Below are 16,623 nucleotides of genomic sequence, written 5' to 3'. Positions count from 1 at the left end.
CACTGGGAGAATGTGCACAGACAGTTGCCTGAGGTTAGAATTGAACCCGGGTCCCTGGTGCTGTGAGGCAGCAGTGCTAACCACTGAGCCATCATGCTGTCCCCTGGTTCCTGGAGAATGTTTAATTTTGTGAGGGAGGCTCACAAAAGTTTAAGTGGTTTAAGAGGTACCCTTGTAAGACTGGGATGAGAATGGTTTTGTTCCTCTGAAAGGGTCCATTAATCTATTCTGGAAATTCAACGGGGTAGCATGCTGGAAATCAAGACTCGTTATCCCCAGAGTTATCACCACAGTTAAATATTTTAAAATAAATATGTGAAAGTTCCCCAATTTACTTGATTTCCAGACCTAGTTTGAGAGAATTGTATGCCAGGTTTCTATACTGATGAATTACTTTTCATTATAAATAATAAGACTCTAGCTTCAGATGCATACTTATAAACCATTGGCATTTAACAGTGCAATTTAGAACTGTAACCCCCTTATAAATTTCTCCTTCCATATGTAAACAGATGTGTGCACATACTTGAGATGGGGGAAGAAATTGACCGTGGGAAAGCAATTCAGTAGTCTTTATTCACTAGATCTGTTGAGTAGATCAGAAGATTTTTTTCTCACTGTTCCTTTCCTGAGATCTTCTACCAGTTTGCAAAGGCACAGTTCATTTACAAACGTTTCTGACTTATCAATTGAAAGTCATTGCTTACAGCAACTGCAGAAGGAAAGATCAACTGTTTTTCTTCAGGATTCAAGTGTCTTACTGATGAGAACTTAGAGAGACAGAGCTCCTGAACTGATGGAGAGCTGATCACTTGTCTCTATATCATGCTCCCAGCCCAAGTTGTTCAGTTTAGCAGGCAAATGGCTTTTGTCACTACTTCATACACCCATCAACTACTATTCCATCTGAATACACAACTTCTTGGTTCTGGTTTGTCTGCAATCTAATCTTCAATTACTGCTTGTTCAAACAGCTGTTTCAGCAATACTTGCAATGAATGTTAGTTCATTTGTTTTTCAAAACATGCTGTAAACTCTTACAAAATATTGGTTTGAAAATAATTCTCACTTCAGTCTGCAATTACACAAAGCACAAAGATTAAAAAAAAGCACAGTCTTTATATGTGGAATTGTTTTCCCTAGAAAGCAGTGAAGGTTGTAACATTTAATTCATTCAAGGCAATATTAATCTTTATAGAAAAAGGAATTGAGGGTTATGAGGGCAGACAGGAAAATGGACTTATGGCCATTACCACATTGCTGACGATCTAACTGAATGATGGAGCAGATTCAAAGGATGAATGTTTGACTTCTGCTCCCAATTCTTACGTTCCTCTTTGTGTGATTGACAGAGTGCATACCACATTCAACCAGTCAGTGCTTGCTAAACCCAAAACAAAACATGACTATTAGCCTTGATTCCATAGGGTAGCATATGATAAGCGAGTCTGAGTGTACTAAGTGCTGTGCTCACAGACAAGTTCAGTTAAACTGTTAACTTGGTAAAGTGGCTCATTTACTCTTGTTAGTAACAACTTATATTCACAAGGAGGGATTTACTGTCCAAACATAAGAAATATATTCAAGTCCTGTTCTATCTTTGGTCTACCCAAAAGTATGAGAAGCCAACAGTTCTCTAGAAATTTCTCTACAGAACACCCCCAGTCAGTTGGAGCCTACTTCCCAATCAATCACAATCCTTTTCATCTTAAGTTCTAAACCATCACTTTTGTTTGCAATTTGACATTCCTGTATTTGGCCTTTTTAGTGCAAGGCAAAGAGCTTTGTCAACAGTTCTCTCTTTTCAGCAACACCTAAATTCTGAACTGCCAAATGACTGTCTAAATTAGAAAAGTCGAAAAGACTTTACATTCCCCAGTACTGGCGCCCCATGTTTTGACCGTGTACATTAATTCAAGTGTGCAGAAAATTACGGGGGTGTATTTTGAGGAGAATATTTTATTGTTGGGCGGCACGGCTCAGTGGTTAGCAGTGCTGCCTCACAGCAACAGGGTCCCAGGTTCGATTCCCGCCTCAGGCAACTGTCTGTGCGGAGTTTGCACATTCTCCCCGTGTCTGCGTGGGATTCCTCCGAGTGCTCCGGTTTCCTCCCACAGCCCAAAAATGTGCAGATTAGGTGAATTGGCCATGCTAAATTGCCCATAGTGTTAGGTGCATTAGTTAGAGGGTCTAGGTGGGTTACTCTTCGGAGGGTAGTTGTGGACTGGTTCGGCCGAAGGGCCTGTTTCCACACTGTAGAGAATCTAATCTAATCGTACAGCAGGAAAACGTTGGAAGCTTATTGTTAGCTCTCATCAGGACTGATATTGTCTGATAGTAAATGAGTTAATCCATCCCCAGATGAAAATACATTTTCACGGCCTTGAATGTTACAGTAATGACAGTGCCTATTGATGTTCGCTTCAGGGAAATAGAAGCTTAATGATTCTACTCTCCAGGTGGTCTACCATGTCTAGAATCTTGATTTACAGCTCTGTCTTTGGTTCTCATTACTACTTTACATCACAAATGTGATCTTGTGCCATGAAGTTGCTGATCTGATTGAGTTGCTGATTAAAGAGCAGTGCTTCATTGTTTTACCATGTTGTTTGCATTTGTGCTGGACTCTGACTACCACCAAGCAAAGGTCAACCTTTTGAATCTAGTGGCAGTTCACACAAAAGCCACAAAAAGAACTATAAAGAAAAGTAAGATAGGTTATGAGAAAAAAAACTAGCTCAGAATATAAAGACAGGTAATAAAGGTTTCTATAAATACATAAAACAAAAAAGAGTGGCTAAAGTAAACGTTGGTCCTTTAGAGGATGAGATGGAGGAATTTAGTAATTGGATATGAAGAAATAGCCAAGGCATTGAATAAGTACTTTGCGTCAGTCTTCACAGTGAAGGACACAAATAATATGTAATTGACACGGAGACAAAGATAGATGAGGGCCTAAAACCAATCATTATCATGAAAAAGGTATGTTGTGCAAGCTAATGGTGCTAAGGGTAGACAAGTCTCCTGGCCCTGATGGAATGCTTCCCAGTATGCTAAAAGAGATGGTGGGAGAAATAGCAAATGCATTTGTGGTAATTTTCCAAAATTCACTGGACTGTAGGGCAGTTCCAGCAGATTGGACAACAGCAAATGTGACAGCACTGTTGGTGTGAAAAGATGGGGAATTATAGACCAGTTAGCTTAACTTCTGTAGTGGGGAAAATGCTTGAAATAGCAAGGCATCTAGATAAATATTGTCCCATTGGGCAGATACATGAAAAGCAAGTCATGCTTAACTAATCTCCTGGAATTCTATGAAGACATTATGAACAGGGTGGACAACGGGTACCCAGTAGATGTGGTGGTACCTAGATTTTCAAAAGGCATTCGACAAGGTGCCTCACAAAAGGGTGCTGCTTAAGATAAAGATACAAGATGTTACAGGCAATGTATGAGTATGAATAGAGGATTGGTTAACCAACATGAAACAAAGAGTGGGAATAAATGAGTGGTATTCTGATTGGCAATCAGTGACTAGAGGTGTGCCTCAGGGAACAGTGTGGGACTGCAATTATTCACAATTTACATAAATTATTTGGAGTTGGGGACCACGTGTGGTGTGTCAAAATTTGCAGATGACATAAAGTGATAGAGCAAAGTGTGCAGAGGACTGAAACTTTGCAAACGAGTGGGCAAAGCTCTGGCAGATGGAGTACAATGTTAATAAATGTGAAGTCATCCATTTCAGTAGGAATAACAGTAAAAAGGGCTATTACTTGAATGGTAAGAAATTGCAGCACTCTGCTGTGCAGAGGGACCTGGCTGACCTTGTGCATGAATCACAGAAGATTGGTCTGCAGGTGCAACAGGTAATTGAGAAGGCCAATGGAATTTTGTCTTTCATTGCTAAAGGGATTGCGTTTAAAAGCAGATTTATTATGTTGCAACTGTACAGGGTGTTGGTGAGGCGATACCTGGAGTACTGCATCCAGTTTTGATCTCCTTATTTGAGAAAGGATGTATTGGCACTAGAGGGGATGCAGAAGAGGTTCACTAGGTTGATTCTGAAGTTGAGGGGGTTGGCTTATGAGGAGAGACTGAGTAGACTGGAATTGTATTCATTGGAACTTAGAAGGATGAGGTGTTCTTACAGAAACAAATAAAATTATGAAGGGAACAGATAAGTTAGCAGTAGAGAGGATGTTTCCACCATCTCTCAACATTCTGAGTGTAGCCTCAGCTCCACATAACTGTCCTCTTACCATAACCCTTAATTCCTTTACTGTTCAAAAAATTATCTATCTTAGCTTTAAAAAACACAGCAGGTCAGGCAGCAATGGAGGAGCAGGAGATTCGACATTTTGGGTATAAGCCCTTCATCAGCCCTTCCTGATGAAGGGCTTATGCCTGAAACGTTGCCTCTTCTGCTCCTTGGATGCTGCCTGACCTGCTGTATTTTTCCCCAGCACCACACTTTTAGACTCTGATAGCATCTGCAATCCACACTTTCTCCTAAGGTGTTTCCACTGGCCGGTGAATCTAGGACAAGAGGGCATAGCCTCAAAATTAGAGGGAGAAGATTTAGGACTGAATTGAGAAGTAACTTATTTACCCAGGGGATTGTGAATCTATGGTATTCCTGGCCCAATGAAGTGATTGAGGTTTCCTCAGTGAATGTTTTTAAAGCTAGGATAGATAATCTTATTGAAAAATAAAGGAATTAAGAGTTATGGTGAGAAGTTGAAACTTTATTGCTGGAACAACACAGCAGGTCAGGCAGCATCCTGGGAACAGGAGATTCGACGTTTCGGGCACAGGCCCTTCTTCAGGAATGGTTATGGTGAGAAGACAGGCAAGTGGAGCTGAGGCTACGAAAAGATCAGCCGTGATCTTTTTGAATGTTGGAGTAGGCTCGAAGGGCCAAATGACCTACTCCTGCTCCTAGTTCTTATATCTTGTCATGGAGTCATAGAGATGTACAACACGGAAACAGACCCTTCAGTCCAACCCGTCCACACTGACCAGATATCCCAACCCAATCTAGTCCCACCTGCCAGCACCCAGCCCATATCCCTCCAAACCCTTCCTATATATATAAATGTTGCAATTGTACCAGCCTCCACCACTTCCTCTGGCAGCTTGTACACGTACCACCCTCTGAGTGAAAAAGTTGTCCCTTAGGTCTCTTTTATATATTTCCCCTCTCACCCTAAACCTATGCCCTCTCGTTGTGGACTCCTCCACCCCAGGGAAAAGACTTTGTCTTTTTATACTGTCCATGCACCTCATAATTTTGTAAACCTCTATAAGATCACCCCGCAGCCTCCAACGCTCCAAGGAAAACAGCCCCAGCCTGTTCAGCTTCTCCCTATAGCTCAAAGCCTCCAGTCTTGGCAACATCCTTGTAAATCTTTTCTGAACCCTTTCAAGTTTCACAACATCTTTCCGATAGGAAGGAGACCACAATTCCAACAGTGGCCTCACCAATGTCCTGTACAGCTGCAACATGACCTCCCAACTCCTGTGCTCAATATTCTGACCAATAAAGGAAAGTATACCAAACGCCTTCTTCACTATCCTACCTACCTGTGACTCCACTTTCAAGAAGATTATGAACCTTTTGTTGAAGCACTGAAATGGCATAGTGTCAATGATTCATTTGCTTTCCATATCATGGAGGTAAATTAGTGGTGTGGGACTTTACTCTGATTGGAATGACTTCTGCTTAGAAATCTTTCAATCAAACCATGGTTTGGATGTATTTCTTTCAAGAAAAGAGTAGATACTGCTCTGTGGAATATTAGAAGCCTCCCTCACCATTACCAAAAAAAGCAATTCAAAGTAGGTGTGGCTGTTTTACTGAGCCCCCTGTAATGGTAAATCAGTAGGTCTCTGCTTATATGAGCTTGGTCTCTATGTGAAGTATTTTTATTGTGAGCTTCACCCTTGAGGGAACAAACTAGTTCCTTTTTGTTGATCATGTGGAGTTGAAAGATGGAGTGCATAAGTTGCTGAACATAATTATTAGATACTGATCTGCACTGAGCAAACAGAAGAAGATGGTAGTAAATTGTCTGTTCGACAAATGTGATGCAGGGATGAAGTTTAACATGTTAACACATTTACTGGGTCTGGAGTGCTCTGGTCCTAGAGTGCAAGCTATTTTTGTTTGGACAATCATCCACATGTTTTTGCCAAAATGCACTTTATAAATGGTATAATAAATAAAGTGTAAATTAAAAATGTGCATTAATTAATTATTCTTGATTGTTCAGAGAATGTGGGTGTCACTGGCTGGTCAGCATTTATCGCTGATCCTTAATTGGCCTGACGCATGTGTGGTGATCCGTTTTCTTGAGTCACCGGACTCCTTCGGGTGAAACAACATCCAGAATGTTGTTAGAAAGGAAATTCCAGGATTTCGTCCCAGTGACTTTGAAAGAATAATGATATTGTTCCAAGTTAGGATGATGTGTGACTTTGTGAGGAAGTTGTGTCTGATCATGCTCCCATGCATCTAGTGTCTTTATTTTTGCGGTTGGTAGATATTGTATTTTTGAAAGTTGTTGTTGAAAAGACCTTGGTGAATTGCTTTAATGCATCTTGTAAATGGTACACACTCTTGCCGCTGTGCATTGGCGGTGGAGAGAGAAGGTGTTAAGATGTGATGGATGTGGTATCCGTCAAGTGACCTGCTTTGTCCTGGATGGTATCAAACTTCTTCAGTGATAATAGAGCTGCACCCTTCTAGGCAACTGGAGAATATTCCATCACTCTCTTGACTTCCATTTTGTAGAGGGTAAATAGCCATGAGGACAACGGATGATGAGTTAGTTGCTGAAGAATTCATAACATTTGACCCACTGTTATAGACATAGTATTTATATGGCTGTCAATTCAATTTCTTGTCAATTGGAATCCCCTCAGGAGTTGATAATGGAGTATTCAGTGATGGTAAACCATTGATCATCGTATGATCAAGGTAGCTGGTTTCAGTTGTATTTAAGGTCAGAATGAAATCTGCAGTGGGATTGCCTCACATGATGTATATGGCAACTTGAAACACCACCTTACTAAAAGTCACAAAAATATTTTCATTCTCATGGCCGTTGACCAGAACTGATCAAGCCATGCTTTTGTTCCTTAAAGTCCATATGTTTGGAGAGCTCAAAGTGATTTATTGCTTTACTACTGAAATGTTCTCACCAGCTTCTCGAAAATTTCCTGGGTTATTTAACATATGCCTCCATGATCAGTATAAAATGTTGCTGTTTAATCTTTGAATTAAATCAGCATCAAATATTCTAAGTCCCTGCTACCCACTGTACTGTAGCTATGTGTAATAGGACCCCAAGGGACACTTCCATAAAACCCTTACTTCCCTCCAAGGCCCCAAGGGACACTTCCATAAAAATGCAAAACTTGCGCCCACACCTCCCCCCTTACTTCCCTCCAAGGCCCCAAGGGACACTTCCATATCCGCCACAAATTCACCTGCATCTCCACACACATCATCTATTGCATCCGCTGCACCCGATGTGGCCTCCTCTATATTGGGGAGACAGGCCTCCTACTTGCGGAACGTTTCAGAGAACACCTCTGGGACACCCGGACCAACCAACCCAACCACCCCGTAGCCCAACACTTCAACTCCCCCTCCCACTCCACCAAGGACATGCAGGTCCTTGGACTCCTCCATCGCCAGACCATGGCAACACGACAGTTGGAGGAAGAGCGCCTCATCTTCTGCCTGGGAACCCTCCAACCACAAGGGATGAACTCAAATTTCTCCAGTTTCCTCATTTCCCCTCCCCCCACCTTGTCTCAGTCAAATCCCTCGAACTCAGCACCGCCTTCCTAACCTGCAATCATCTTCCTGACCTCTACGCCCCCACCCCACTCCGGCCTATCACCCTCACCTTGACCTCCTTTCACCTATCGCATTTCCAAAGCCCCTCCCCCAAGTCCCTCCTCCCTACCTTTTATCTTAGCCTGCTGGACACACTTTCCTCATTCCTGAAGAAGGGCTTATGCCCGAAATGTCGATTCTCCTGTTCCTTGGATGCTGCCTGACCTGCTGCGCTTTTCCAGCAACACATTTTCAGCTATGTGTAATACTATACTTCATTGCTTATATGTCTCCTATTTTTCCTGTCATACAATCTCAAGGTTTTTATGAACAATTTTGAATAAGACAAGACAACCTCAGTTAGGTAATAATGCATAAAGTGTGTTTTTGGATAACTGAATTATTTAATTTTATTCTTCTATTAACTAGTTTGCTTAAAACTGGAACGGTGATTTAGGACAGCTGAGGATCAAGTGCAACAAAATCACCTAAGTGAGTGGTCTAAATTAAAAATGCAAAATAGAGAAACATTCATTTTGACCAAAAGTTCTTGAAAAGTGCTATCAAGCAACAAACATCAGAGTCCAGTTTAACAAGATCAGAATGTCCAAAGTTTTAGTTTTTGACTGTGATGGCAGAGCATCAAGGATCAATGAGTCTTTATAGTCAGTGTAGTAAATGGAAGTGTTGCTGATATTAAAAAATAGCTTGAACTGAGGTGGTGATGTTTGGAAAACACCAAACATCTGTTATGTCTGTTATGTCATAGAATGCTTATTCCCAGTGAAGATGGGAAATTTGAATATTTGAACCAGTGTATTATGAGGTTTTTGCTAATGATTTGATTTCATCCCCCCACAATTTTTTTCTTTCCTTATTTCTCCTTTTCAATCTTCACAACTCATGCTAGGGTGGAATTCCATTAATAATGATGCGAACTTGCTGTATTCTATCTACTGCCTCATCTTCTTTATAAATGAACCGGTGACTGAGCGTAGGTGGATTTTTGACTGTCAGAGGACTGTATGTTCTTCCCTGGCACAGTGTTGCCTCTGAGGCAATTTTGACATCATTGGATAACAATGAGAAAGAACCCCCCCCCCACCCCCGCCTCACTTGCTCTTCCCTTCTGATCTCTATTATCCCAGATTCCCTGGGTTTATCTGTAATCTCTTTTGGCTGCCTCCAAATGCTGAACATTCACAAATTTGGGACCAACTAGAAATCGAATCAGAAACGTAACTATTGTGTTACCATTGATCTTCATTTCATTTAAGTTTATAATCCTGGATGGTTTTATGTGGGCCCTGTTGCTCTGCCACAAACATAAATTCAACTTTGATATGTATTTATAATTTGTATATCGCAAACATAATTTCAACATTTGTATTTAGAATTTTTTGTCCTGCAAAGCTGTTTATGCAGTCTTCCTTATGCTATACCTACTGCATGTTTTGTTTTTTTTGTGTAAAATCAAGTTAAAACTTAAAAGTTTGTTTTGGTAATTCAGAATTATATTTGGAATTAGTTAATCCCCAATTTTAAAGGTTAATAGCAATCAATTGCTTGAGCATGAACTTAGGAGTGAATAATTTTTTTTGGCATTGAAGTTTTTTCTTAATTAAAATAAACAGAAGTAGTAGGAATGGTTTTACTAATAAATTACGAAGTCCCACAGTCACTCAAGCTCTTGACAAAATTACTGCTTTGTGAATACCTGTAGGTTTTCATTATTCTTCATTCACCTCAATTCATGGATTACATGCATTTATATAATTAGTGAAACATTGTGTGATCATACCCAAGTTGATTGTGGAATTTTACCAAAAACTTGGAGTGCTTAGTATTAAATGGAATGTTGGTGATGGATATCTGAAGAAGGGAGGAAAGACTTTGACACTGAGGAGATTGAGTTTATTTAAGACTAATTTAATTTGATAGCTTTTCAGTCTAAAACAAGTGATTACAAATTATTTTTCATTCCTTTTCTGTCCTTATATTTCGCCATTTTGTGAAAAGAGGAAAAGGCAATCATTTAAACAGCTCCTTGTGAGGTCTCAGGATGATTCACCAAAATGCTTTTGAAGTGTAGTCATTGTTGTTATGTAGGCAGCAGCAGGTTATGTAAGAACAAGGTCCAACGAACAGCATTGCAATGACTGAATAATTTGTTTTAATAATCTTGGTTGAAGGATAAACAGTTACACTTCATGTCGCTTAGAAAATCTACACTCAAAGTCTTCTGTCCCCTGCAGCTTGCTATCCATGATAGGTGAGGGCAACCTGATTTTCATATTTTCTTTCTTTTTCTGCGTGAGAAAGAACTCAGCCTGCATATGGTTGAAATGCAGATTTTGAATCTTGAGATGTCCCTTATTATTTCATTGTTGGAATTCTAGTCATTTGGTTGACCCCCTCATTCTCTCAGATTTTAATGGTAGATTAATACTGTGATAGGTAATCTTGAAAAGACCTTGCAGCTTGGTGCCCATGGAAACAGAATAAGTTATGAATGAATTCTAATGTGGTCCCACACAGCATGATATGTTTTCTCTGAATCTATCTAACTCAGCTTTTACCATGAGCAACAGAATAGTCTTAGTCAATAATCCTGGGATTTAGTGAGCTTTGAATGTCTGAGATATGGCAATGTTATCGAACCAGGAGTGTCCTTCTATTCTCAGTTGTGGCTCAGTTGTTGTAGTGTTTTCTCCTCTGAGTCTAATGATTTTGGGTTCAAATCGAAATCCAGATCTGGAATGCACAAGTCAAGGCTGATGGTCCAATGCAGTAAAGTGCTCATGAAAGTTAGTATATAAAATGTGAAAGTCAAGGCTGACAGTCCACTCTAGTGAAATCCTTTGTTGGTTGCAAAGTGCTTTGAAATACCATGTGTTCATGAAAACTAATGTACAAAATGCAAGATTTCTTGGTCTTGTTTAGTTGCAAGTATAATGAAGAAACCTTCATTTTTGTGTTGCAGGCTCGTGATGGGATGAAAAGCATTTTGGATTCTTATGACAATGAGTTGGCCAGCAATTATTCACCACAGCTGAATCGAAGGGTTCGTGAAGCAGAGGATATGGTGCATGCACTACATACTCATATTTCAGAGCTGGAAGTAAGCAGCTACTGAGTTCATTTGTTACAGAGTAGACAGTTTGATAAATTGGATGCAGTTCTGGGTATTTGGAATTTGCTGATTGGATCACAGTCTCTATGAAGAATATTCATAAATATGCATTTGCATTAAAATTACTTGGAGATTACATTACTGTGGTCTTACTAATTACATTAAAGCCACCCACAAAAAGACATGGCCATCAAAGCAGAGATCTGAGGAACTTGTGTAGAGTGTAAGTTGTACACATACAATGATGTTGGACTGGGGTGTATAAAGTTAAAATTCACACAACACCAGGTTATAGTCCAACAGGTTTAATTGGAAGCAATTAAACTGTTGGACTATAATCTGGTGTTGTGTGAATTTTAACGTTTATAATGTTTGTGGTCATTAATGAATCCATGAAGAAATTCAGAAAAAGCTTATTTACTTGATGATGGCGATATATAACACCCACTCAACCATGCAGAGAACTTGAAGTGATCAGATAGATGCATCTTATGGAAAGCAGTGTTGGTTAGATGAGAGAAAATGAGGTAGTGGGAAGCTAATGTGATGCATAGTACTGGGACAGACCAACTCGGCTGAAGAATTTGTTTCTTTGTCGTAAAACTTCCACGTAATAAATTATCTGAATTAGCTGTGATTTCACACATTAGGGGAAAAAAATACTTTTTTTCGCTGTATAGGCTTGCCAAATGTTTTTCATGTTGGTAATACTTGAAAATATTGTAGCATTAATAACAAGCCATTTTTGATTTTTGGATTTCTTTTTTGTGGAAGTTGAGTTTTGAGACAAATAGCCTTTTAATATGGGCAATCAACAAGTAGAATAGTTGAGATAGTACCTTACCATGGGGAGGTAATAGAGATTGTACTACTTAAAGGTGAGATCAAATGGACTGAAGACTTGCTTCATCCAACTCTGTCTTGTATTTTGATACAATTGGGTTAAAGTGCGTTACAGCAAACTGATGATGAAAAGTTTCACATGTTGGTGATACATGTTTACATTACAATTTAAATTATGCTTTGTTACAAAAGTTTTTCAAAACAGTGCCAGTTAAGGAAAAGCCTATTCTGCGTGGTTTTCTGAAATCAGAAAATTTTACTGAAGGAAATATCTGAACATTTCCAGCAATCCTCTGTTGCTTTTATATTCTGGTGTCATGCTAGTTCACCTATTTGAGTTAATAGCTCTAAATTATGTTATCATACTCCTTTCTTATATTTTTGGTGCCTTTTATTAGTCGTTTAATTCTTTCAACACTGATGGTCAAAACTATTTGCAAGTGCTTTACACTGACTACATAATAAGTGTGTTTATCACAGCTATTTTGCAGAAGTCTCTGCAGTTTATGTATGCATGTGATGCACTCAGCAAAAGCATTGAATGATAAGTTGAGATGATAGCTTTTGTACTGAATCCAGAGTCAATTAATTCTTATATTATGACTGACAGAGTAAAATTTGTAATGATCTTCCCATATTTTGAAACTGAACTTGGAATGGTGTAAGCATTTTGGATTTCAATTGCTTGGCACATGATACTTAATTAACATTCCACTGTAAACTCCTTTTCTCCTCCAGTATACTCGATAAGCTTACAGCAAAATATTTTGACTCAACGAAGTCCTGACATTGACATGCACACAGCTGCATTCTCTCCCCTTCAGCTTCACCCCCAAGTTCTTACAAGTTTAATTATTGAATACTTGTGCTGGACTAATTCTTCACTTTGCTGTCCATGTTGTGAGACTATCTGTCAGGTGAAGTAATTGTGTAAATTTAATCCAAATATTTGCTGTTTTTGCTGTCCATTTTAAAATCTGACATAGGTATTTAAGCAGGTCACTATCTACTACTTCAAATATTAGTTTATGAATTTAGTACAGCCTTCAATTTTTATAAGAATCCTGAAATGCAGGTTTGAATTTACATTAGTGGTAATTTTCTGACCAATGATCCAACTCCCTTCATTCACTCTATCTGTGACCTACAGTGGCAGCAATGTGTACCATGCGTAAGATGCACTACAGCAACTCACCAAGGCTCCTTCAATAGCACCTTCCAAACTGCAGCCTCTTCCACCTCGAATGATGAGGGCAACAGACACATGACAACCCCACCACCTGCAGGTTCCTCTCAAAAGTCTCACGCTATCTTGACTTGGAACTATACCGTTGTCTCTTCACTGCTGCAGGGATTCTGCATGTCCTTTCCTAATAACACTGTACAAGTACTTATCCTCATGGATTTCAGTATTTCAAGAAGCATCTCATGCATCCTCCCTCGTCTCCGGGACAGTAAGGGATGGGAAATAATTTCTTGGGTGACCAGTGATGTCACATCTTGTAATGTCTGAAAAATAAAATTCAGGATGGGTAGTGAGTTTATACAGGTTGGACTGGATGTTAGCGACCAGTTTGGTAGATTTAGTTTGATTTTCAAGTTGGAAAAATTACTTTAGCGGGCAGACCACCTGGCACGTTGCTTCCTTATACTCACTAATGATCTATGTTCTTTGGAAATCAAAGTTTGCATTATGGTTTGGTTCGTCACCTGAAGTAGGGAAGAACTTTTTGTCCAGTTCTGTTGCGCACTAATCTGTGATCTACATCAAAATACTTTGACATCACTGATGTGTGTGCAGTGACCTCCCACAGAATGCCAGAGCCAAGGTCAGGACAAAGATCAAAATGGCAGATACCACCTCAGGTGGTGGAGCCAGCCAGGACATAGCATATCACTCACCCCGGTATATCCAGCAACAGAGTACTGCTGCTGCACTTGGTAAACATCTTCCTTCAGGAGGACGTGCGAATATTGTGGAATAGGATGGGCAATAAATGCTGGCCCAGTCAGTGACATCCTCAGCTTCTGAGTGAAATAAAATAAATAGTGATGCCACTGCAACTCAACTGGCTTTTTTATGTTAAACACATGTTGGAGCTTCTCGAGTCCACATCCTCCACAAGGAGCACCACCAGCTGATAGGTAATGATGCACTCCCACTGACAGAGGCCCTCAAATGAACCACATGTACTCACCTGAAGTTCTGTAAGCCTCACTGAAAGTCTATGTTTTTCCCAGTCCCTCTTGTTGATAGCACACTTGCCAGTTGATTGCCAGCATCAGCAACTGCAGCTTGGTAGCTGATCTAGGTGGTGCAGTCCCAAGTCTCAACCTTTCATAGAAAATCTGGACTACCCACAATCTATTGATTACAAGTCAGGGATGATGTGATTTATTGTCCAAGTGAAATATGAGAAACAGAAATTGTGACTCGTCCAGGTCAGACCATTGCTCACACAGTGAACATCTGCCTGAGAGGTGCTTCCCTGGTCACATCATCACCTTATGTGCTGTGTCAGCGAAAGAAATTTGAATGGATTGTTAATTTCAGTATCAGACAGTAACTACTTCCCCAACTGGAGGAGGAAACAAAGGGATGAACAAGAATTGCTGACCTTGCAAGTGACTCTTACATAACATATTTGAATAATTAAAAAAAAAAATCGCAGTGCTATGAGTACTCTTATCACAACATCTCAAGGCAATGGGAAATGGCCAATAAAACCTCAATCCCATTCATAGCTTGAGACTGAATTTGTGGCTATCATGCTTCGAAATGATGAAAGATCAGTGGGCTGAATTTTATCATTGTTCAATGTGAGAATGTGTATCATTTATCATTCTCACATTGTTCTTTATCCACAAAACCTGTTATTTCATATACCACTTGAGATCAAGTGGTCAAATGATTTGCATCCAGAATTTCAGGATAATTGTCCATTTGCCAGTTAAATGCATACAATCGTGGACTGATGAAAGTCCTTGTTTACATGGAGCTTCCTCACTACACCAGAGCTGGATTGGCAGCTAACCAAGTAGGGATTGGGAAACTGGATCATGCCAAGAACTGGTTACTCTGATATGCTGTGCCATCTTGATCCTGTATTCTTGTATGGTGTAGTGTATTGATTGAGCATGGTTCTACTGAAGGTTGTTGACCAGAGATACAAACCTTCCTGTACTCTCTCCATGGATACAGTATTTAGTTTTTCTCTTTTGATAGTGCAAAGTGTTGCACTGATGCACTTAGCTAGAAGTACTCATAATTGACAGAACAGAATGCCAGACTGAGCTATAATTTCAAGTTGTGACCTTTGAATTATGAAAGGAAGACTATCCGTATTATTTCTGCTTCAAACTACCAGACATAAAGTATATTTCTGGGGTCAGAAATTGTTTTTGCACCTGGCGGCTGAACATATGGTATTTAATGTGCCAGCTTTGTCAAATTTCCAATTAATTGATTGAGCGTACATATGGCATTGTTGAGACATAAATCACTTCAGCACAAATTTTCACATTAACCTTCTCACCAGCTGAGAAATGTTATGGGAGCCAACAAGCTGAGCGGAGACAAACTATGATGAAATAATACTGATGCTAAAATGAGTTGCAGTTCTGCATTCAAAGAGCAATCTAACATTCTATCAATAATCAAATTTCATATCTCTAGTGTCTGATTTTCGTTTGTTAAATTAGATGATTTTCTCCATTTCTCTGACGATGAAGCTACCTGGCCCAAGTGGCTACTCCACATATATGCCTTTGATTGGTGAATATTTACAAACTCATTCAGCAGTGCAAGAGGGCATCATAGCTGGGCCCATCCAAGTCTTACTGAAATTGCAACTGTGTTTTGACAGTCATTAAAATTACATTAGATAGTTGTAGGGAAAATATTTCCATTTATGGAGGAACCAAAACCAAAGCCACAACAAAAAGAGAATTACTAACCAAGTAATGAACTCAGGCAAACTTATTAATTTGAAAATAGCTGAGAATGTATAACTTGCAGACATGTGGAATAGTTGAAACAAGTAGCAGATGTGTATTTAAGGGGAAGCAAGCGAAGGGAGTCATGCATCTAGCACTGTCAGCCAGATCTGCTGGAAGGGAATTACTCACCACAGAGTAGGGTCTATTTGAGCCTGGTATGTGTGGGTTTCCTCTAGATCCTGTCACCTTGCATTACAGTGATGTTCTACTAGAAGCTCAGCTTGGCTAAACTGATCGACAACCCTTTGCACACTGACCTGTGAATGCACACGGGCTGCATGGTGACACCCAGTTGGACCTTGTCAAACGAAGGAATGAGAGATAATACAGTGAATCTGCAGTCCACTGGAGGAAAACCTCTTGGAGTGGAATGTATGAGGAGTAAAGTTAATCAGAGAGAGCTTTATTAACCTGCACTTAGTTTTGTTTTTTTTCATCTCTCTTGGCCAGCTAAAAATCTCCCTGATGTGGAAGCTTTTTCTGTATTCTGTGTCTGCAGAGGTTATTGTTGTCAGCTTCATAGTTATAAATATTTTATTTCCAGCATATGAAGATTCTCGTAGTCCTGTAAATCAAATAGAAAATGAAGATCTTTTTGTAGTTCCTATGGAATATGACTAGTTGATTGATTTCATTGGCCTTGGGGAAAATCATAATTTCAGCTCAGATTGCATTGATGGTTCCACGTATGAAACTTCCAGTTTTTACATCAGCTGATGGAATTTGAATATCAATAGATCATAATTTATAGAACAATGATCATTTCAGGAAAGACCTACTTGCACGAGAGGATGTGAAA

At 39.7% G+C, this 16,623-nt stretch overlaps 1 protein-coding gene across 2 annotated transcripts in view; it reads left to right on the top strand.

Annotated features, from left to right (window-relative positions):
- mrm2 (mitochondrial rRNA methyltransferase 2) overlaps positions 1–16,623 on the top strand; it is a 940,693-nt gene that overhangs the window by 275,347 nt on the left and 648,723 nt on the right. For both annotated transcript variants that reach the window (XM_087997732.1, XM_043711819.2), the window contains one exon: positions 10,833–10,970. In XM_087997732.1, coding sequence (XP_087853858.1) covers positions 10,833–10,970 — 138 coding nt within the window. The remainder of the gene's footprint in view (positions 1–10,832; positions 10,971–16,623) is intronic.

This window comes from Chiloscyllium plagiosum, unplaced genomic scaffold (assembly GCF_037043375.1).
Source record: "Chiloscyllium plagiosum isolate Xiang-an unplaced genomic scaffold, Cpla_swu_hap1 HiC_scaffold_20, whole genome shotgun sequence".
Taxonomy (NCBI): Eukaryota; Metazoa; Chordata; class Chondrichthyes; order Orectolobiformes; family Hemiscylliidae; genus Chiloscyllium; species Chiloscyllium plagiosum.
This window is presented reverse-complemented; position numbering and strand designations above follow the sequence as displayed.